Consider the following 22855-nt stretch of genomic DNA (forward strand, 5'->3'; position numbering starts at 1 on the left):
TCCAAAGACGTACAGACGTAGGTTAATTGGCTTGGTAAATGTAAATTGTCCCTAGTCTGTGTAGGATAGCGTTAATGTGCGGGGATCGCTGGTCGGTGCGGGCTAGGTGGGCCGAAGGGCCTGCTTCTGTGGCGTAACTCTATAACTAAAAAAACTAAAACTTGCTCTGCATTCATCTATCAACCATTCAATGAGGCCAACATGACCTGCTCATTAGTTCATACATCAAAGTAGCAGAATTAGGCCATTCAATTTCAGGTTCGTTTATTGTCACGTGTACCGAGGTACAGTGAAAAGCTTTTGTTGCATGCTAACCAGTCAGCGGACAGATAATACCTGATTACAATCGAGCCATTCATAGTGTACAGATACAGGATAAGGGGATAACGTTTAATGCACGATAGAGCCAGCAAAGTCAGATCAAAGGTAGTCCGAGGGTCACCAATAAAGTAGATAGTAGTTCAGCACTGCTCACTGGTTGTGGTAGGATGGTTCAGTTGCCTGATAACAGCTGGGAAGAAACTGTCCCTGCATCTGGAGGTGTGCGTTTTCACACCCCCATACCTCTTCCCTGATGGGATTCAGCCCATCAAGTCTACTCCGTCATTCAATCATGGCTGTTCTATCTCACCCTCTCTAACCCATTCTCCTGCCTTCTCCCACTAGGGCAATTTACGGGGAACAACGCATCTCTGGAGAAAACACAGATTCCAGCACACAGAACTCAGCAAGTCAGGCAGCATCTCTGGAGAATGTAGAGAGGTGACGTTTCAGATCTTTGAAGAAGGATCCTAACCTGAAATGTTCCCTATCCACATTCCCCATACATGCTGCCTGACCCGCTGAGTTACTCCAGCACTTTGTGCTTTACTCAAGATTTCAGCAGCTGCAGTTCCCTTGTGCCAGCGCGTGCTTGGGAAGTGGGAGGAAATTGTGAGGAAACCAGGGGGTGGGAACGTGCAAACTCCACAGAGGCAGCACCAAATGTCAGGATCAAACCCAGATCCCTGGATGTAGTAGTGCTAACTGTTGCGTCTCAATGGTGTCCTGTGACTTTGATCTATGTTAACCCCAGTTTTAAACATCACAGGTCTCTCCACTACACTCACCATTGCAACACTCTACAAGTTATACTCCAGGGTGGAAATGGACTGAAGGAAACAAATGCAGCAACATATAAAGAACTCTGAGCATATGGTAACATTTTTAATTCCTATTGTATTCGAATACCAATTCCAACCTAAAATGCAGCTCAGTAAAAAATCCGAGGTGACCTGAAATGAGTTATGGTTCCAACTTCTGATTGCACTTTTAAAGGAAATTTTTCACATTTTCTTTCCCTAAATGGATGCAGTAAGATCTAATGACTAAAATACAACTATTTATCAAGCCACAGACACGTCATTCTAACTCAATAACAAATTAACTAAACACCTATAAAGGTTAACAGCTAACTTGTAAGGTTAGTGTAAACATCACAATTGGCAATAAAACTTGTTATCTTATGAAATAGTGGCATCAAATTTGCGCCACCATTTATTTCAAGGCTGGCACTCGTTTCCGAAGCAATATTTGCAAATTGTTAGAATGTACAAGAAAGGAAAATCATTTCACAAGTATCCTTCCCGACAACAATCCCCTACTAATACCGAATAAGTTGTTTAGTTTAGTTTAGATATACAGTGCGGAAACAGGCCCTTTGGCCCATTGAGTCCGGGCCGGCCAGCGATCCCCGCACACTAAACTATCCTACACACACCAGGGACAATTTACTAATGAAGTCAGTATATAGTTGTATAAAGTTGTGGCAGAGATTGCTTGCTGTGCAAGTTGAAGCCATTGAATCCCGTGAGTGATCAATAATGCCAGGAGCTGCTGTGGTGACAAGACGCACAAGTTAGTGGGAAAGTGAAGTCTACCGGTCACCACATTGTACATCGAACAGAACAGCACAGGAATAGGCCCTTCGGCCCACAATGTCCATGCTGAACATGATGGCGATTAAACTAATCTCCTCTGTGCGATTAGCTTCTGCAAGAGAAAGGACATGCCCGGGACAGACAGGAATCTTTATGCTTTATTGTTCTGCGTTCTAATCAATGGGGTTGAGAGGGAAAGATAGATCAGCCGTGATTGAATGGCAGAGTAGACTTGATGGGCCGAATGGCCTAATGCTGCTTCTATAACTTATGAACACGAATCAGAAGGAGTACAGTTGTAAGACAAAGAGGCAATCATTTAAAACTGAGCATCTCAGGAATTTCCACTCACAGCGGGTGATGGGTGCTGGAGATGGTGATCGAATGACGGAGTAGACTCGATGGGCCGAATGGCCTAATTCTACTCCTATGTCTTATAGTCTTACAAGTTCTGTCAGCAGTTTGTATTTAGCTCAGGATTGCAGCATCTGCTGTCTTTCATATCTGTATTATTGGATAGATTGCACATACGTTTTCTAGTGGTCTTCCCTGCCTTGATCGGGGTGATGTAGGTGCACGTGGTTGTCAATCAACCCATTGAATTACTTACGAAGGTAACTTATATTTGGCCCAATATTTTCTGTACTTTAAACAGCAGAAGCTTTTTTTCTCTATGCATAAATTACACACAATTCCAAAGAGCTCTCCAATGCTAATGTTTCCAGCATCAGCAATTTAAGGAGAAAATGCATCATTTCTTGAATGTTTCAAAGCACATTAGTAGTTGAAAGGTTGGCATTGGAGTGACCAAATCTCTTAGAAGACATGGTTAAGTCTATTAAAAGGCAAAATGAATTAAAATTTCTTGTAGCAATTGATAATGATGGATTAGCTAAATTACTTATAATGTGCTAACACACAAGATATCTCACTTTCCTTTACATTGAGATATTTACAATATGAAGTTCTGACTATGCATACAACCATTAGAACACCAATAGCAAACCTTTGAAGAATCTCCAACATCTACCGGGCAACTAACTTGACAAATCACTTCCGAAACAAAATATAATTTTCATGGTGTAGAAGCAAGGGCATGTAGATGCTGGTTTACACAATAAGACACAAAGTGCTGGAGTAACTCAGTGGGTCGGGCAGCATCCCTGGATAGGTGACATTTTAGGTCAGGATCCTTCTTTCCTTCTCTGAAGAAGGGTCTCGACCCGAAACGTCGCCTATTTCCTTCGCTCCATAGATGCTGCCTCACCCGCTGAGTTTCTCCAGCATTTCTTTCTGCCTTAAATACAAGGTACATTTCCACAGAGAAGATTGCTACAGACACAAAACGCTGGAGTAACTCAGCAGGACACGCAGCATCTCTGAAGAGAAGGAATGGATGACGTTTTGGGTCGAGACCCTTCTTCAGACTGAAGATTGCTGTGATCAGTAAGGTGACCATTTGCACAGACGATTCTGACTAGCTGCATGACTGGGTGATTAGAAGGAAATAACACTGACTGCCACTATAACCTGCTGAAACCCTCCAGTTCCTCCTCAGTATTAATACTTGCATGATCAATACGCTGCCACAGTTAATCAGTGTGGAAACGTCCAACTTCATACTTACTCTTTGACCGTGAATAATTTCATTAAATGAAAATAATTTTGCCAGACATAAAAAAGCTCGAAGATGTGCACATTCCGTAACAATAGACGGTAGAGTGCGGGAGCGTGGTTCCGATAATGTCTGTGTACCATCTGGACTTGCTGCTTTTGGCCATGTTGTAACAATTTTGAAGTAATCACCATACAGACCAGACACAGAGTCCCATAAAGCATTACCAAAAACCTTGCCTTTTTTTGATTTCTAACAACAGTGACATTCAATCCATCACCAGCCATACAACTCTTCTCAGCGTTAGTGCATGTTTCTGTTCAGCGCAGATTACTTGGGGCGATGAGAAGAGTTTCACAAACTGGGCTGTCTGCTTAACACACAAACTTCAAAAGGGAGGACGTTCAACTTGAAGGGGGAGCGTACTGAATAGTGAAAGACCTTGGATAGAGTGGACGTGGAGAGGATGTTTCCACCAGTGGGAGAGTCTAGGACTAGAGGTCACAGCCTCAGAATTAAAGGATGTTCTTTTAGGAAGCCCAGCTGCCGCACCCGCTGAGTTTCTCCAGCATTTTTGTCTACCTTCGATTTTCTAGCGTCTGCAGTTCCTTCTTGAACAGTATGGTGAGGATCCTGAACGATCTCCATGCAGCAACTTATCGTAATCAATCTTAGTTTACCAGAGAAAGGCAGTAGTTTACTCGTGCTCCAGCTCACAAGAGATGTAGTTGAGCTGTTAATGTGGATGAGAGGGCAAATGGCAATAAGACTGGGGTTCCCTTGCGGTTTGAGATGATTGCACGCTGATCTTCAGTTGCGATGCAAAGGTGTTTTCCACATGATCTTTATCCCAGTTGGAGTAATTGAATATTTTCTGCAGGCAGCTCAATACCCCCCTGGAGCCCTCTTGAAGACAGCTCAGCCACCTTAACTCCTTGATGGGACCTTGGAGAAGTGACCTTGCCACTGACAAAGCTTGGAATCATCAAACTCAACTGCAGATAAGTTACAAACTAATTTACTACTGGGCTTGGGTGTCTAGGGTTAGATACACACACACACAATAGGAAAAGTAGATTTCAGTAGGAAGGAACTGCAGATGCTGGTTTAAACCGAAGATGGACACAAAAAGCTGGAGTAACTCAGCGGGATGGGCAGCATCTCTGGAGCGAAGGAATGGGTGACGTTTCAGATCTGAAGAAGGGTCTCAACCCGAAACGTCACCCCTTCCTTTCCTCCAGAGATGCTGCCTGCCCTGCTGAGTTACTCCAGCTTTTTGTGCCCATCTTAAGCAGAGTTCAATGCTGATTGATTCATGAACGAGGCATTTAAACGTCAACATATTTGGGGCTCATTTGGCTTGTAATACTAAAAATGCAGTTCGTACAACTTGTAAAATGTATTCCAGATTCTCCATGTGTGCTACACATATGTGGTTGGAAGTCCTCAGACACATGGAGTGATGACAAGTGTTTGTGCATTCGGGACTTGCAAACAGCATGGTTCCATCACATGGAAAAACCCCAAACCAGAATACCGAGACATGCACTGTGGCAGGAATTGGAGCAGCCCAGCTATATCTGGTCGACTGCTGTGAAAACTAAGACGTTGATCTTCTGACATCCAGATCCTCCAAGTAGAGACACAAGGAACTGCAGATGCTGCCCCTGTTTTGCCTCTTTAGCCAGAGGTTGGCATCATTTTGTATTGAGACTGTTCTGCAGGGATTTAGTTTAGTTTAGTTTAGAGATACAGCACAGAAACAGGCCCTTCGGCCCACCGAGTCCGCACCGACCAGCGATCCCCGCTCATTAACACGATCCTGCACACACTGGGGACAATTTACACATACACCAAGCCAATTAACCTACAAACCTGTACGTCTTTGGAGTGTGGGAAGAAACCGAAGATCTCGGAGAAAACCCACACGGTCACGGGGAGAACGTACAAACTCCTCCTCATTTCCTTCCGAAAAGTGCTCCTTTAATTCTGAGGCTGTGACCTCTGGTCCTAGATTCTCCCACTAGTGGACACATCCTCTCCACATCCTCTCCCCCCAAGCCTTTCACTATTCTGTATGTTTCAATGAGGTCCTTGTGCCCATAGCCCGTGCAATGCCAATGCAGTCACTCACAATACCTTGAAACATAGAAAATAGGTGCAGGAGTAGGCCATTCAGCCCTTCGAGCCAGCATAGCCATTCAATCTGATCATGGCTGATCATCCAGAATCAGTACCCCGTTCCTGTTTTTTCCCCATATCCCTTGCTTCCATTAGCCCAAAGAGCTAAATCTAACTCTCTCTTGAATACAATAATCCAGTGAATTGTCAAGTCAAGTTTATTCGTCACATACATATACGAGATGTGCAGTGAAATGAAAAGTGGCAGCGCTTGCAGTTGGCCTCCATTGCTGTCTGGGTTTCATGAGGTTTACTGCCAGGGCACTGCTTGCCATAAAGGCAGCTGCCCCCTTGCTGTGTGCCTTTAACGTGCCTTTTGTGCTGCCCTTGAATTTCTCGGCCACTGTGCCTTAGGATAGGGGTTAATGGGGCGTGTCCATGTTGGAGTGTGTGTGTGTGTGTGTGTGTGTGAACATTATATCAGGCAAACAAAAATGTGACTTGTTTCGATTTCACAGTGAAGTGGTTTACAAATTAGTCTTTCACACATATAGACATCAGTCAGATAAATGCAAGCTAACAGGATTATAATACAATGGTAGCACTTGAACCAACAAGCAACAAACCCGAGCTAACACAAAGGGAGTCTTCTTCCTCACACGTTCGCTTGGGATGGGGTGTCATGATCTGCCTCCTCTGGACCATTTAGAATGCAAGGGCAAGTTTCCATCATTGGCCTGTCCCAGGTTTGGGCATGAAGTCTGGCTGATTGGATCTTTGAAGTTTTCATTCAATACAAACTGTCTCTTCCATCATGTATCTGCACACTGTGACTGGAACGAATGTAATCATGTATTGTCTTTCCGCTGATAGACACAAAACGCTGGAGTAACTCAGCGGGACAGGCAGCATCTCTGGAGAGAAGGAATGGGTGACGTTTCGGGTCGAGACCCTTCTTCACGTCACCCATTCCTTCTCTCTAGAGATGCTGCCTGTCCCGCTGAGTCATTCCAGTTTTTATGTCTATCTTCGGTTTAAACCAGCATCTGCAGTTCCTTCCTACAAATTGTCTTTCCGCTGACTGGTTAGCACACAACAAAAGCTTTTCACTGTACCTTGGTATACATGACAATAAACTGAACTAACTTTCTAACTGCCTGGCCCATTGCATCTTAATAGCTACATCACTTAATATTTGAAAGTGTTTAAGAAATTATTTTTTAACGTCTGACAATCCACCATCCCAGTTTTTCGTAGCGTTGTCAAGAGATTAGTCCTCAGTTCCTAGTTAGACAAAAATGCTGGAGAAACTCAGCGGGCGAGGCAGCATCTATGAAGCGAAGGAATAGGTGACGTTTCGGGTTGAGACCCTTCTTCAGACTGATGTGCAGGTGGTGGGGGGGGAAGAAGAAAGGAAGAGGAGGAGACAGTAGACTGTGGGAGAGCTGGGAAGGGGAGGGGAAGGAAAGCGAAACCTTGCTTCACCTATTCCTTAGCTCCATAGATGCTGCCTCACCCGCTGAGTTTCTCCAGCATTTTTGTCTACCTTTGATTTTTCCAGCATCTGCAGTTCTTTCTCAAACAATCCTCAGTTCCTGATGACCCGGGTGGGAACCTGCAGGGTTGACAGGCTGAGCCAAACATTAATTAATCAGTGGGAACACAGCTTGTGAACTGTTGTTTGACAAACAGAAGCCTGAAGAAGGAGAATTTATCTACAATTGAGCAGTTGGCTGCAATACCTTCAGCACGGCACTGATACCCACATGCCCTGACACTGGCCATTGGATCAGAATCATTTGGGTGCTTTGGCACTGTGAGCAGGGATCACTTGGCATGAAACTAGGGGTTTTTCTGGAGAACGCAGTGTAGCCCGACCTCAAGTAATTTGTTCACCAGTCCTGAGGAACGCCAGCACATGATCCCACCCACTCCTGATAGACAATACTATGGAATTCCCAAATATTGGACATCATTGCAATCAAAGCTGGGGAGTGAGGGTGTAGATCCTCAGATGTTTAAAAAAGAATAACTTCTTAAACGCTATCTCATATTTATATTAATACAAGTAAACCCTCGCAATAACTGTCGCAATACAGTGCAATTCTCTGCCACAAAAGGCAGTTGAGGCCAATTCACTGGATGTTTTCAAGAGAGGGTTAGATTTAGCTCTTAGGGCTAACGGAATCAAGAGGTATGGGGGGGAACGGGGTACGCCGTTCAAAAGCAGGAACGGGATACTGATTTTAGATGATCAGCCATGATCATACTGAATGGCGGTGCTGGCTCGAAGGGCTGAATGGCCTACTCCTGTACCCATTTTCTATGCTCTCTAGATAGTGGATTTTGGTTATCGATTCCCGCTACACAGGCTCCCACTTCCACCAGTTACCCGGTGAGCTGGCACCGCGCGGCAGGAGCCTCCGGTTATGGGAACGGAGAGATCAAGCGGCATGAAGTTGCCGCGGGTACCGGGCCCATCCCCGGCGCACAGCGTGTGGGACCGGGGTCTCTGCAGCTCCGTGAATTCCCACTGGCTTTACCCCCCCCCCCCCCCCCCATGCTGTGTCTTCCCTCTGCGTCTCGAGTTAAATTTCACCCTCTTTACTCGGTTACAGCAGCCAATCGGCAATAACAGACACCACCCTCCCTCGCCACCAATGGTCCATTATTGCCAGGGCTTACGGTGGTAAAGTGTGATACACGAGGCAGTTGGAAGAGACAGTTTATAATCGAATGAAAACTTCAAAAATACAACCAGCCAGCGAGCGTAATGGACTATAGGATGGGCCGGGACGCGGGATTGATGAGAACTTGCCTATACATTCCTGGTGGAATATAAAGGCTATCAAAATATTCATACACAGTTAAAACAGGATATTAATAATATTATGACCAATACAACTGAAGTATGTCCACACCCCAGACAATATTACAAACTTATTTAACAATAATTATTGCATCATGTTATGTTGATTGATGTATTTGTACCTTCAGAGTAAGGATAGTTCTCATGAAGAAATATTAAGTGAACATAATGGGCTTGAACTGCTTAGATAGTAAACATATATTCAATTTAGAATTTAAATGTAATGTAAAAAAAAATAAAGTCTGTCTACCAACTTGTAACATGAAAGATCTGTGTTGGGTTCTGAAACAGTTGCCAAACCAGAATTAATAAAAAAGAACACAATACCACCGCTAGTCCAGGGTAATTTTAGAAAATGTAATCCAGCATTGTAAATTTGTAACGAGTGGAATAAATCATGTGTGTGAGAAGGAACTGCAGAAGCTAGTTTAAACCGAAGATAGACACAAAAAGCTGGAGTAATTCTGCCGGTCTGACATTAAAGTTTGATTGAATTTTACTGGCCTTATCTTGCACTAAAGGTTATTCCCTTATCGTGTATCTGTACACTGTGAATGGCTCGATTGTAATCATGTGTTGTCTTTCCGCTGGCTTCTTAACACGCAACAGAAGCTTTTCACTGTACCTCGGAACATGTGACAATAAACTAAACTAACTAACTCAGCAAGCATCTCAGGAGAAAAAGAATAGGTGATGTTTTGGATCGAGATCCTTCATCTGAGAGTCAAGGGAAAGGGAAACGAGAGATATAGACGGTGATATTGAAAAAATGGATGAAAGATATGCAAAAAATTAACGGAGAGGCCATTGTTAGCTGTGGGCTTGGTGAAACAAGTTACAGACAATGAAACTAACCAGGGCGACAGTGAAACTAGTACAACAACTTGGGTGGGGGAGGGATGGAGAGAGAGGGGATGCAAAGGTTACTTGAAGTTAGAGAAACCAACACATATACCGCTGAGGTGTGAGATTCCCAAGCGAAATATGAGGTGCTGTTCCTCCAATTTGCGTTTGGCCTCATACTGACAATGGAGGAGGCCCAGGACAGAAAGGACAGTGTGGGAATGACTCCCTAAATCCATGATCCATTAAACCATGGTGTTGGTCTGTAAACTATTTAAAGGATGCTTTAGCAACTTGACATCTAACCAGGCACAGTGTGCAGTTATTCACCTGCGGCATGGTCTTTTCTTTAAATGGGAGTTAAGAACGGACAATTCATTTTCTGCAACGGATTTTCAGCTTAAAGTAACTAGGTTCTGAACACAAGCAATTCATTATAATTGAATGAATGAATGAAAACTTTATTGTCATTCAGATATACACCTAGACACAGTGCACCTTGAACGAAATTTTGTTGCATTTGACTCTCCAAATCAGGTAAATAGTAAAAGTGAAAGTGCTAGGTGCGTCCATAAAAATGCCTCATGTGCATGGTTCTGTAAAATAAATATATATAAAAAGTTTTTTAAAAGTGTTGATATTTAAAAAGTTCTAGCCTCGGTTTTGTTGATTGTTCAGTAATCTTATGGCCTGGGGGATGAAGCTGTTGCAGAACCTGGTTGTCCCGCTCTTCATGCTGCGGTACCTCCTCCCAGAGTTAAGCAGTATAAACAGTCCAAATTGTGGGTGTGTGGGGGCTTTGGTAATGCCCTTAGCTCTAATCAGACAGCGCTTGTACCCCATGTCCATGATGGAAGGAAGAGAAGTCCCAATGATTTTTTCCGCTGTCCTCACCACTCTCTGAAGGCACTTCCAGTCCGCAGCTTAAAGTAACTACGTTCTGAACACAAGCAATTCATTATAATTTTCAAGCACACAGCGTTCTAGCCTTCACTTTGCGCCACGCACTAGGAATAATTTGAGGCAATCCCAACTCATTTAGTCATAGCAATATTTTAAACAAAAGGGATTTTGAAAGGATTGCATCACAAGCTAATGAAGTGCCTTCAATTAAAAGAGGTTCTCGTGCAGAAGAATGTCATTTCTGGAGATCAGTGGTCTGCATTAAATGATAATTCAAATGCTGTTTAGGTCTTTTAACTTTGCAGCAGCTTTGCAATAGACACCTCCACAAAGATTGATACATTGGCAGGAAACAAAGTATTCGAAGTACATCCAAACGCTGAGGAGTAAAATTCCCGACCACAGCAAAAATTATTCAGAATGTGCAAGCTTCAAAACTCACATGACTTAAGAGAAAGTAACAAGTAAAACAAGCAGAGATACGGAGTCTGAAGAAGGGTTCCGACCCGAAACGTCACCTCTCCATGTTCTCCAGAGGCACTGCCTCCAGCTGAGAGACTCCAGCACTTTGTGTGCTTTCGAATATAATCAAAACCTTGCTTTCAGAGTGGTATCAGAAACAAGAGCATTGTTTTAGGGTGAGAGGTAGGAGATTTAAATGGGATCTTTGAGGGGTACGTTGTATTTGCAAGGAGTGGTTGATAATGGAAAGGTGCTTCCACAGGGGGTGTTACTGTTTAAGTGGAATTTAGACCAACACTTAAAATGGTGAAGCACAAAATTTGGCCCGAATGCAGGCAAATGGGCTTAGTGTCGATGGGTAAAAAGGTGGGCGTGGATATGGTGAGCATAAGGGCTAGTCTCTGTGCTGTACAACACTATGGAAAACGGACATAGAATATATTAGATTTCCAATGCAGTTTGAATCAAGTCAAGTGTGTTTTATTGTCATGTGTTCCAGATAGAACAATGTACACAATGTAGCAGCACAACAGAATATGTAAACATAATACACTGTAAATATAATTATCACCAATAACACTGTAAATATAATAAACAAGAAAATAAAATTTGGTGCACATACACACGCACACAATAGACAATAGACAATAGGTGCAGGAGTAGGCCATTCGGCCCTTCGAGCCAGCACCGCCATTCAATGTGATCATGGCTGATCATCCACAATTAGTTCCTCATTCCTGCCTTCTCCCCATATCCCTTGATTCCACTATCTTTAAGAGCTCTATCACACACACGTGCACACACACGCGCACACACACACGCTCACACATGCACGCACACACACGCACGCTCACACACGCACAATCACACATGCATTCTCACACACACACACACACACACACATGCTCATACACACACACATGCTCACACACAATAACAGCCCCTGTTATCATTGAAATTTTTACAAATGCTTGAAGGAGGTGTCCATTTCAAAGAACATGGGAAGGCATCTCTGTGATCTAGCTTAAATGCCAGACTAATCTGAAGGTGTAAAAGCTGCCAGATCCTACATAGTGTGTACTTGTGCAAATCTCAAGTCATTGTAGGTCACAGCATCTAAAATGAGAGTTAGCAAAGATGCCGGATGAAAGAGGCCGCGGTGTAGCTGGCTGGTAAAGTGGACGGAACATCACCCAGTGTTGTAAAATCCACTGTATTCTGACCTCATCCCTGGGGCAGGTGAGAGGGAGCTTTATTCTACACCTGAGCAACAGCACGCAACAAAAGCTTTGCACTGTACCTCGGTACACGTGACAATAAACTAAAACTTAACTGATGATGGTTTTTACACCTGGCCTAGATGAGTTCCTGTGCTGCTAACACTGTCGTCCAAATATGTTCTCTTGCAGTGACAAATGTACCTAAAGTACAAAGTCACCTTTTGTTCAAAAAATACCTCCAACAGATACTGCCTGACCTGCTGAGTTACTCCAGCACACGGCATTTTTCCCAAGGTTCCTGCATCTGCAGTTCCTTGTGTCTCCTCTTTAAAAAGAGATGTAATTAGTGTGGGTATATAGAGAGTTAAGAGGACAGGAAGCAATCTATCTGAGGTTTATTATGTTCACAACCTTCACTAGAATTACTGCCTGCATTTCTGCTGGCCACAGTGTGTTCTTGAAGGTGCAAACACCATTTAGTTTCAAGCCTAGTTAAGCTAAGTTCTTCAATGTAAAACATCATGCACTGGGCAGCTGGTCTATATGGGCTCCAGTAGTAAGGAGGCTTAATGTTGATAGTTATTGCTATAGGTTATACTGGAGCAAGGTGCCCCAGTTGATACAGTAAATCAGTGGTTTACAAAACAAAGCTATGTAACCTTGCCTCAAACATATGTTATCTTGCAAGATGTGATTCACCACAATAAGTAGCAGCTTGTGAATCACAGCCAGCTCACTGTAGGTCAGAGGCAAAAACAGTTAGCGTGGCGATTTTACGCGGAAAGATCAATGTAATATCAATAAGGGAAAAGTAAGAGCAGATGGGAAAATAACAGTAATAATGGCAAAGGAACAAACATGGCAAGGCTACCTGCAAATGCACATTTAATATAATGTTAAGAAACTATTTTGAAAGTGTGTGCTAAACTTCCAATAGGAATGTTACCTCCTCCCATAATAAATGTCGTATCTATAGATATGGAACACATTTGGATGTGTATATTATATCCTCTATTCTAAAAAATAAATCAAATTTAACATTAAATTTTAATAGAAAATATAGACACTAAATCTGAATAATGCATCATCAAGGTAGATTGATGATCTTAGATTTTAACAATGTTTTTTTAAATCCCATTCTTCCTCTCTAATGACATTATGTCTTTTCACTGAGATCATGTACAACTGTCAAAGTGGTTTCTCACACATCGTTCCAAATTGTCCACAATTTTTGCAAAGAGTTTATAACTGAATATGAGACATGTAGAAGAATTAAACGGGGCTGCAGCCTATGTGCGGCAAGTATTCTGTGAAGAATTTTATATTTTCGCTCCCTTTCATTTGCAGCGTCTCACTTCTTTTTTATTGATTTGCCGTTTCAGTGCAACGTTGCAACTGTAGAAACGGTACATTTACAGGTAATTGGCTTCTCATTCGTGGCTCGTTTAAAAACCACACCAAACATTCTGCTTTCTCTTAAGGCCCACGATCTTTTTAAAGTAACTTTGATCATGGTTCAAACTACAGTCTACAACCCGCCTCAACCATCAGTTGCCTTTGATTTTTAGCCATTTCACAGTTAATACATTAGATAAATCATAGGGGTGTGAAGGAATCAAATGGATAAGAGGAAACATTTGATTTCTCTGGACTATTACAATGAATATGATCAAGGACATGTTTTGAAATTATGATTTAAACATAGCATTAAAAAATCTTGTTCTCAATTCCATTGGATTTTATTGGTAATAATGGTTTGCAACATTTAAAGCAATATTCTATCTAGTGTTGCAGTCTGAGTAATTCCTTTATTGGGTTTCGCAATGATGCAAGTTCATATATTTGCAATTTCTAGCTATTTAATTAATCCATCACACTACAGTTTGTGTATGGGAGTATTTTAATTGTTTCATAATTTTATAGCATGCTAATTGTCAGGCGTGCAGTAGAGAGATACCAGTGTGGAACCCTACAGAGATTCACTCTCCCTTGTATCAAAGGGCAGCTCTCTCCATCAACTTCTGCAAAATTGCCTGGGCATTAAAGGCACAATATCATTTAATAGCATTCAACCACGGGGCTCTTTACACCTGAAACTACATCTGTAATACCGCGCTCTGGTTTAGCTGCGATCCATTTATTTAAGTAGGGCCGTAAAACTATGCATATTAAATTAAATTAGAGCTGCAGGTATAACAGATGCAACAGTTTTGAAGGAACAGATGGCGGTTCAAAGTTGCGCTCTAAATAAAAGTTTAACACTTTTAGCTCGACCTGCAATTATTTTTTTTTAAAAGGCAAGAGGACTATTACGAGATTTTTTTTTCAACGTAATTAAAACTCGAGCTTCCAGCCAGAAGTTAAACTTTGTGAATTAAACACCTTGAGCGGGTAACAGTAGTTACAGGCAGCGTGGAGTTACTGGCGAATCTGGTGTGTTATTGCTGGTGGACTCTGACGGCCAACCTTCACCCTCAATCCAAGAGGGAGGTTTAAATAAAAGGCGATAACTAGCAAATGCTACAAAATAAAATATTCAAAGCAAGGTAGGAAGGAACTGCAGATGCTGGTTTAAACCGAAGATAGACACAAAAAGCTGGAGTAACTCAGCGGGACAGGCAGCGTCTCTGGAGAGAAGGAATGGGTGACGTTTCGGGGTCGACACGCTACTTCAGACTGATCTCGACGGTCTCGACCCCCAAACGACACCCATTCCTTCTCCCCAGAGATGCTGCCTGTCCCGCTGAGTTACTCCAGCATTTTGTGTCTATCTTCGGTTGTCACATGCGTTCTGTACAGTGACTTGTCGCTGCCGCTGGAGAAGGTTGAAAAGCAAATATTTAGTAAAGCACACAGCTGTAGTAGTGATGTGGCCACAGTGGGCGCGGATCAATGGGAATAAACGTGTTATTGCACAGCGCATCAGAAAGTTAGCTGCGAGCAATGTGCTGATTAATATCAGATCCCCCTCTTCCCAGACTCTTGATGATCTTGTCACATCTGGCTCGTCCGTGGGCCAGGGACAGCGCTGTGCTGAGGCGAGGCTGCCGGGGAGAGCAGGCAACGCTCCTCATGCGCTATCATCCCAGCTAATGAAGCAGACTATCCCGCTAGTCGGCCAGAAAAGACACATCTATACAGATGTATAAGAAAATACACATCTATACACACACGCGCGTATACACACACACACACGTATACACACACATATATATATACACACACACGTATATACACACAACGTATAACACATATATATATACACACACACGTATACACACACATACACACATATATACACACACACGTATACGCACATATATATACACACACGTATACACACACGTATATATATATATTAATATAAACACACGCGTATATATACACACATACCTATATACACACTTACACACAGACATATACACAGATATGCACATATACACATATATATATATACACACACACACACCTATATATACACTTACACACACACACACACAGAAAGAACATCTTGCCCCAAAGGCCTTCCGTACAATGGAGGCAGGACAAAAGTGTGAAGTTTCTCCGTTGGGCAGTGACACACAATGACAAATAAAGCCCGCACACGGGACAAGTGACAGAGCCCACAGCCTCTGCCAATTCGAGTTACCGACCTGCAGGCGAGGATTATTATTTTTATGGAAATTATTTTAATGAAAGCCGCCAACTCCACTTCACACACGCGCCTATAGCAGCGGCTCTCACGCCCAGCGTTTCATAAGCAAGTGTCCAGTTTAAACGAGCCCGCACCACAATGGGATTTAGCGTGAGCAGTGTTCTTTCCCACAGCCGCCCCGGCACTTCACTCGCAACTTCGGACACAGTCACTTCTTACCAAGAGAGTTTGCTGCAAATGACTTACCTCCGTCATTGTCAGCGGCGACCAGTCCTCCTCTCCCCGACCAGCCACTCGCCCATATCTCGTCGGGTTAAACAGATTAGCATCGGTTCTGCCTGTCTGTACAAGTAGTCAGCGACGTGTCCTTCTGGTGTCGGAGCCTCGGCTTCGGGTTTTTTCCTCCCTTCCTCTCCCCCTCCCTTTCTCTCCCCCCCCACTCTCTCTCTCTCCCCCTCTACCCCCCTCTCCCCCTCTCTTTCTGCCTCCTCCCCTCTCCCCTCACTCTCTCTGTACCTCCCCCTCCCTCCCTCCTTCCCCCCGACACCTCCCGGGGGCTGGACTGAGACCCTCCCACTCGGTCCACTCGCAGCCTGCCCCAGTCACCTCCAGAGCTACCTCTCACCTCACTGCCCCCAGCCAGCTCGCTGCGCTGTGAGCATGTCCCGCGAGTCACACTCACAGGGCCGTTCCCCCGGCAGCTGCCTGAACCAGGCACAACACTCATCTTTCACACAGATCTGATCAAAAAGAATCGCAGACACTCTTGGCTGCCTCGGCATCCCACGAAACGCAGGCGGAACATATTGTACCCCAGCGTTTGTGAGAATAACATCCCAGTGTAGTTGTGAAGGAAGGAGCTGCAGATGCTGGTTTAAACTGACGAGAGACACAAAAAGCTGGAGTAACTGAGCGGGACGGGCAGCATCTCTGGAGAGAAGGAATGGGTGACGTTTCGGGTCGAGACCCTTCTTCAGACACAAAGGGTCTCCACTCTTTCTCTCCAGAGATGCTGCCTGCCCCAATGTAAACGGCCCCATTCCCTGGTACAGATGACACTCCCTCGGGTTCATATCCCGCTGACTTACTTAAATATAACTTTTTGTTTACAGCGGGACAATTTATCAATAATTAGTTAGAACTTTAGGAAGAGGAGGCCAAAGATTTTTTAAACTCCAAAAAAGCAGAGGACCAGGTACAGTTAAATAAATATATGGAAAAAAAATCTCATCACTAATTCACTGAATTATGTCAAAATAGATATGACCAGGATTGGCAACTCCATGTACTTCGATAATTGGACCGTGAAATATTTGTCGGCCTTTTTTTGATTTAGGTGAATGTTTTAACATGCATGAATGTCAAACCAAATAGAAACATAGAAACATGGAATCATAGGTGCAGGAGGAGACCATTCGGCCCTTCATGCCAGCACCGCCATTCAATATGATCATGGCTGATCATCCACAATCAGTACCTAAATCTAACTCTCTTGAATACATCAAGAGATGTACCTATGCGGGTACATGCAGTGACGCAACCCTGCAGAAAGTGTGCCTATAACACTCACCTAAACAACAATACCATATTTTGATTTCCCTAACTTCAAGTAACCCTTGCATTCCCTCCCTCTCCATCTCTCCCCCACCCAAGTTGTACTGGTTTCAAAGTTTTTAAGAAGGAACTGCAGATGCTGGAAAATCGAAGGTACACAAAAATGCTGGAGAAACAAAGCGGTTGCAGCAGCATCTATGGAGCGAAGGAGATGGGCAACGTTTCAGGCCGAAACCCTTCCTCAGACTCACAAAAATGCTGGAGAAACTCAGCGGGTGCACACAAAAATGTGTACCTGGTTTCAAAGTTGTCTCGTTGAGTCTCATTGTACACCTTGCCCACAGCTAACAATGTCCTGTTTCCTTTATCATCCTAACTTTTTTGCATATCATTCATTCATTTGTTCCATCTCTCTACATCACTCTCCATATCTCTCGTTTCCCTTTCCCCTGACTCTCCGTCTGAAGAAGGGTCTCGACCCGAAACGTCACCTATTCCTTTTCTCCAGAGATGCTGCCTGTCCCGCTGAGTTACTCCAGCTTTTTGTGCCTATCTTTGGTTTAAACCAGCATCTGCAGTTCCTTCCTACACAATGGCTTATCTGACCTGGTTGAGAATGTCAGGGAAAGAAATCTGGCGGCACTCTGCAAATACTTTTCTGTTCAGACTACTGTATCAAATGGCAGGGATCACTTACTGTTGGCAGATCCATGCTTTGTGAAAGTGGTGTAGAGAGAGCAGGCATAAAGCCGAGGTGATCACAGATGCTTTGTTTGCAAGGCCGTAACCATTTGTACATCTAATCACCTGGTCAGGTGAAATGTCAAATGGAAAATAAACAGTATTTACTCACTGCAGGTGCTGGTTTACACCGAACATAGACACAAAGTGCTGGAGTAACTCAGCGGCTCATGAAGGGTCTCAACCTTCATGGGGAGAAGGCAGGAGAATGGGGTTAGGAGGGAGAGATAGATCAGCCATGATTGAATGGCGGAGCAGACTTGATGGGCCGAATGGCCTAATTCTGCTCCTATCACATGATCTTATGAACCTGAAACGTCACCTATTCATTTTCTCCAGAGATGCTGCCTGACCCGCTGAGTTATTCCAGCACTTTGTGTCTATCTTTGGTATAAATCAGCAACTACCTCTTCTGGCAGCTCGTTCCATACACCCGCCATCCTTTGCATGAAAAATACCCTTAGATTCCTATTAAATCATCCCCCCTTCATTTTAAACCTTTGTCCTCTGGTTCTCTCACCCCACTCACCATCAACAACACCACAGGTGGAGTCTTTTAAGTTCCTGGGAATTTCATCTCCAAGGACCTTAAGTAGGGGGCTACCATCGACTCCACTGTCAAAAAGACACAACAGAGGATGTACTTCCTACGGCAGCTGAGGAAGCACAATCTGCCACAGGCAATGGTGGTCCAATTCTACACGGCCATCATAGAGTCTGTCCTCACCTTCTCCATCATGGTCTGGTTTGGCTCAGCCACCAAGCACGACACCCGGAGGCTGCAGCGAATCGTCCGATCAGCAGAGAAGGTTATTGGCTGCAACCTTCCCTCCATTGATGAACTGTACACTGCAAGGGCCAGGAAGCGAGCGGGCAAGATCATCTCTGACCCCTCTCACCCTGGCCACAAACTCTTTGAACCACTTCCCTCTGGAAGGCGACTACGGATTTTCAAAGCTGCCACAGCCAGACATAAAAACAGTTTTTATCCACGAGTAGTTGCTCTACTCAACAGCCAAAAATCTGTAGCCTCCCTTTGATCTGGCATTTTGTTGGTTCACATGCCTGATCAATGGTGTTTTATCATTAATGTTTTATTATTATTAATATTTAGTGTTTTCTGAGCCATTCGTAACTGTCACTGTATGTCATGTTGTTACCTGTGGGCGGAGCACCAAGGCAAATTCCTTGTATGTGAATACTTGGCCAATAAACTTACTTACTTACTTGATTACCCTACTCACGAGACTCTGAGCGTCTACCCAATCTACTCCTCTCATGATTTTGTACACCTCTATAAGATCATCCCTCATCCTCCTGCGCTCCAAGGAATAGAAGTCCAGCCTACTCAACCTCTTCCTATAGCTCAGGCCCTCGAATCCTCACTAAATCTCCTCTGTACCCTTTCCAGCTTGACAACATCTTTCCTATAACATGGTGCCCAAAACTCAACGCAATACTCTAAATACTCACCAATGTCTTATGCAACTGTAACGTGATCTCCCAACTCCTATACTCAATCCTGTAAGATGAACTTGTGGCAAACAAGTGGAGAATGAGACTGGGGTGTAACACCCCCTCATTCAGGAGATAAATGATTGCACCTTTTATGGTTCAAGCACCAACTCTATGCATTACCTAGTTGGCTGCGACCTTAACCACTGGGCCAGGATCTCAGAGTAGAAGCTAGTTTGTGGCCAAGCAGAGTGTCTGGTCCAGGTGACAAGGCCAATACTCAAACTCAAGTTGGTGGCTGAGGGCTAAATACTTTCTAACATTGTGCATTTATTTTAAAAAATACATTATTTATGTGAAATCCTGAGATCTGCCAAGTTTTGTTTCAATGCATGAAGACCATAGACAAGCTGCTGCTAGCATCATGGCTAATTTACCGGAACTAGAGCACCCAGTTCCCAGTTCACACAAAAGTCACCCAGATTAACATCAAGGTAAGACCTGTTATTATAGAACTACTGAAATCAGGTGCCCGTTGTAAACATACTTATTCCTTTAGTCAAAGCATGAAGGAGAATACGCTTCTGTCGGTTGTACTCCATATATACTCCATACTTGTACTCCAGTGGGAGCTGCTGCTGCCTCAGTTCCTCAGACCAGGTTCATCCTGGCCTCGGGTGCTGTCTGCGTGGAGTTTCCACATTTTCCCTAAAAACCATGCGGCTTTCTTCCGGCTGCTCCGGCTTTACACCCACATCCCAAAGTCGAGCGGGTTTGTAGATTAATTGGTCTCTTTAAATTGCCCCAGTGTGCAGGGAGTGGATGAGAAAGTGGGATGACATAGAACTAGTATGATCGATGGTCGGCATGGACTTGGTGGGCCGAAGGGCCTGGTTCCACGCTGTATCTCTATACTAAACTAAAGAAAGGCTAAACTAAATTAAACTAAGGAATAGAATCATCTATAGTCACTCCCCTTCTTACCTCCAGTTCCCTCCCCTCTATTTTCAGTCCCGACCTGAAACGCTACCCATTCATTTTCTTCTGAGATGCTGCTTGACCCACTGAGTTACTCCAACCTACCTTTGGTATAAACCAGCATCTGCAGTTCCTTTCTACACGAATAAAAACTAAACCATTCACATGTGGTTTTGTTGGTGGGCCGAAGGGCCTGTTTCCATGCTGTGTCTCTAAACTAAATATATATTTTAAATTTACTTTAAATCCAACTTACACTTTGCACTCAACTCATATCTAAGTATATCACCCATTCCTTCTCTCCAGAGATGCTGCCTGTCCCGCTGAGTTACTCCAGCATTTTAAGGTCATAAGGAATAGTAGCATTAGGCCATTTGGCCCATCAGGTCTACTCCGTCATTCGGTCATGGCTGATCTATCTCTCCCGCCTAATCCCATTCACCTGCCTTCTCCCCTTAACCTCAGACCTGTAATAATCAATAATTTATCTGAGATAGACAAAAATGCTGGAGAAACTCAGCGGGTGCAGCAGCATCTATTGAGTGAAGGAGATAGGCAACGTTTCTGGCCGAAACCCTTCTTCAGACTTCTTAAATAATTTATCTATCTCTGCCTTAAATATACCCACTGACTTGGCCTCCACAGCCGTCTGTGCCAAAGAATTCAACAGATTCACCACCATTTGACTAAAGAAATTTCTCCTTATTTCCTATCCGAAAAGAAGTCCTTTAATTCTGAGGCTGTGACCTCTCGTTCTAGACTCTAACTTTGTGTCTATCTTCTAAATAAGGAGCACAGTTCACAACATTGTTTTTTATTATCTACTGCGGTCTAGCAGCAAGAGAGTTAAAATGCGGCAGGCTTCAGCTGCATGTCTTTCCACATTATACCTACAGGCTCAAGAGAACCCAGCTGTGATAAAGTCAATATAATTAACTGCATGCCAAGCAGCAGATCAATTTCTAGTTGCGCCAATGGATAGCAACAGGAGGAAGAAATCAGCAGTGCTATTATCAATGGGATGGGAATCTGCAGAGACACAGACTGAGATACCACATGGCATCTGGAACGGGTGGAATACCTTGGGTTCTGCAGGTCACTCTATCCAGGTCACGGGCTGCATTGACAATTGTTTTGTCTTCATTTCTTTCAAAAAAAAAGGAAGGATACAAGACGAGAGCGAAACATGTGGATTCAAAGTGGCTGAGAGACCGCAGCTTGTTCTTGTTCATATGGTCGCAAAGTTGTCTGCATACACACACACACACACACACAAAAATCAATGCCTTTCATTTTGAGAGCATCTCAAGGGGCAAGTTGTACAGTCAAGGGGAATCAGTCTAAGCCCTTAAATAAAAAATAAATAAAACCAGCACCGTGCTTCATTTACTCATTCTGAACCATGTTCTGTTTCTGCCCCAACAAGATTCTAGGAAAGTTTCAATTCTCCAGGTGTAACATTGATCGGCAACATGACAATAAATTCACCTGATGTGAAATATTTTGTAGGAAATCATAAAGTCCGCTCCAATAATAAACTGTTCTGCATTAACCTCCGTAAACAAAACAAAAAAAGCCCTGACTGGAGCTAACACGATGGAACGGAGGGAAGAAAAAAAACATTTGATTCACAAAGCTGGTGCAGTGTTTGTTATTTCTTGTCAAATATGTCAGAATTCCTGGGGCGAACCTCCTCTCAGATGCAAAGTTCATGTTTGCCTTCTGTGTAAATACAAAAAGGGGTCCACTTTCACAAAGGGGGTCGGGACTGGGAAGGGAAGGAAGCAGATGAAATTGTTTAGCCCTTGAAAGCATGGGTCCAAATCTGTCACCTCTCCCTACTGACAAGGAACAGAACACGTTCTTCTCTTGTTGCCAACTGGAAGGCAAGCTTGTGAGCCTGGAGTTTAATGAGTGTTGGCATGGATGTTGCTTCCCACCTTGTTCCCAACACGGTTTCTCATTTCTGCATACGCACAGAAAACGAGGCCTGGTTACTGGGTTCTGTGCATTCCCCAGTCAATCCTCCCACCACTGAACACAAAACATGGAACAACACAGCCCCAGGCCCTTCAGCCCACTATGTCCTTGCTAGAACATCGGAACCGCTAGACACAATGGTGCACCATTGTTGTGCAGAAAGAGGTGTGTACAGGTATGTGTATATATAGGTGTGCGTGTGTGTCGAAGTGTGTAGCTATAGATACTTTGTAACTCTGTCAGCGTGCTTTATGTGGCGACTCTTTGCACACCTTGGTTATGCGAAACAAAGAATTTCACTGACTTGTTACATGTGACATTAAAGTATTCATTCATTCAGGTGTTTAGTGTGTATAGGTATGTGTGTGTATAGGTGTGTGTGTATATAGGTATGTGTGTGTATAGGTATGCGTGTGTATAGGTATGCGTGTGTATAGGTGTGTGCACATGTGTTGGTATAGGTGTATGTGCATAGGTGTGCACATATAGAGGTGTGTGCATGTATATAGGTGTATGAGTGTAGGAGAGTGTGTGTAGGAG

At 43.7% G+C, this 22855-nt stretch overlaps 1 protein-coding gene across 2 annotated transcripts in view; it reads right to left on the bottom strand.

Moving 5' to 3' along the window:
• LOC116991683 (zinc finger protein basonuclin-1-like) overlaps positions 1–22855 on the bottom strand; it is a 94941-nt gene that overhangs the window by 56979 nt on the left and 15107 nt on the right. The window contains exon 1 of one of the 2 annotated variants that reach the window (XM_033050509.1): positions 15854–16047. The exons of the other annotated variant lie outside the window; for it this stretch is intronic. Within the exon in view, the coding sequence (XP_032906400.1) occupies positions 15854–15862 (9 nt within the window). The 5' untranslated portion in view covers positions 15863–16047. Of the gene's footprint in view, positions 1–15853; positions 16048–22855 lie in introns of those variants that run through there. 2 annotated transcript variants of the gene reach the window in all.

The sequence above is a fragment of the Amblyraja radiata genome, chromosome 34 (assembly GCF_010909765.2).
Source record: "Amblyraja radiata isolate CabotCenter1 chromosome 34, sAmbRad1.1.pri, whole genome shotgun sequence".
Classification (NCBI taxonomy): Eukaryota; Metazoa; Chordata; class Chondrichthyes; order Rajiformes; family Rajidae; genus Amblyraja; species Amblyraja radiata.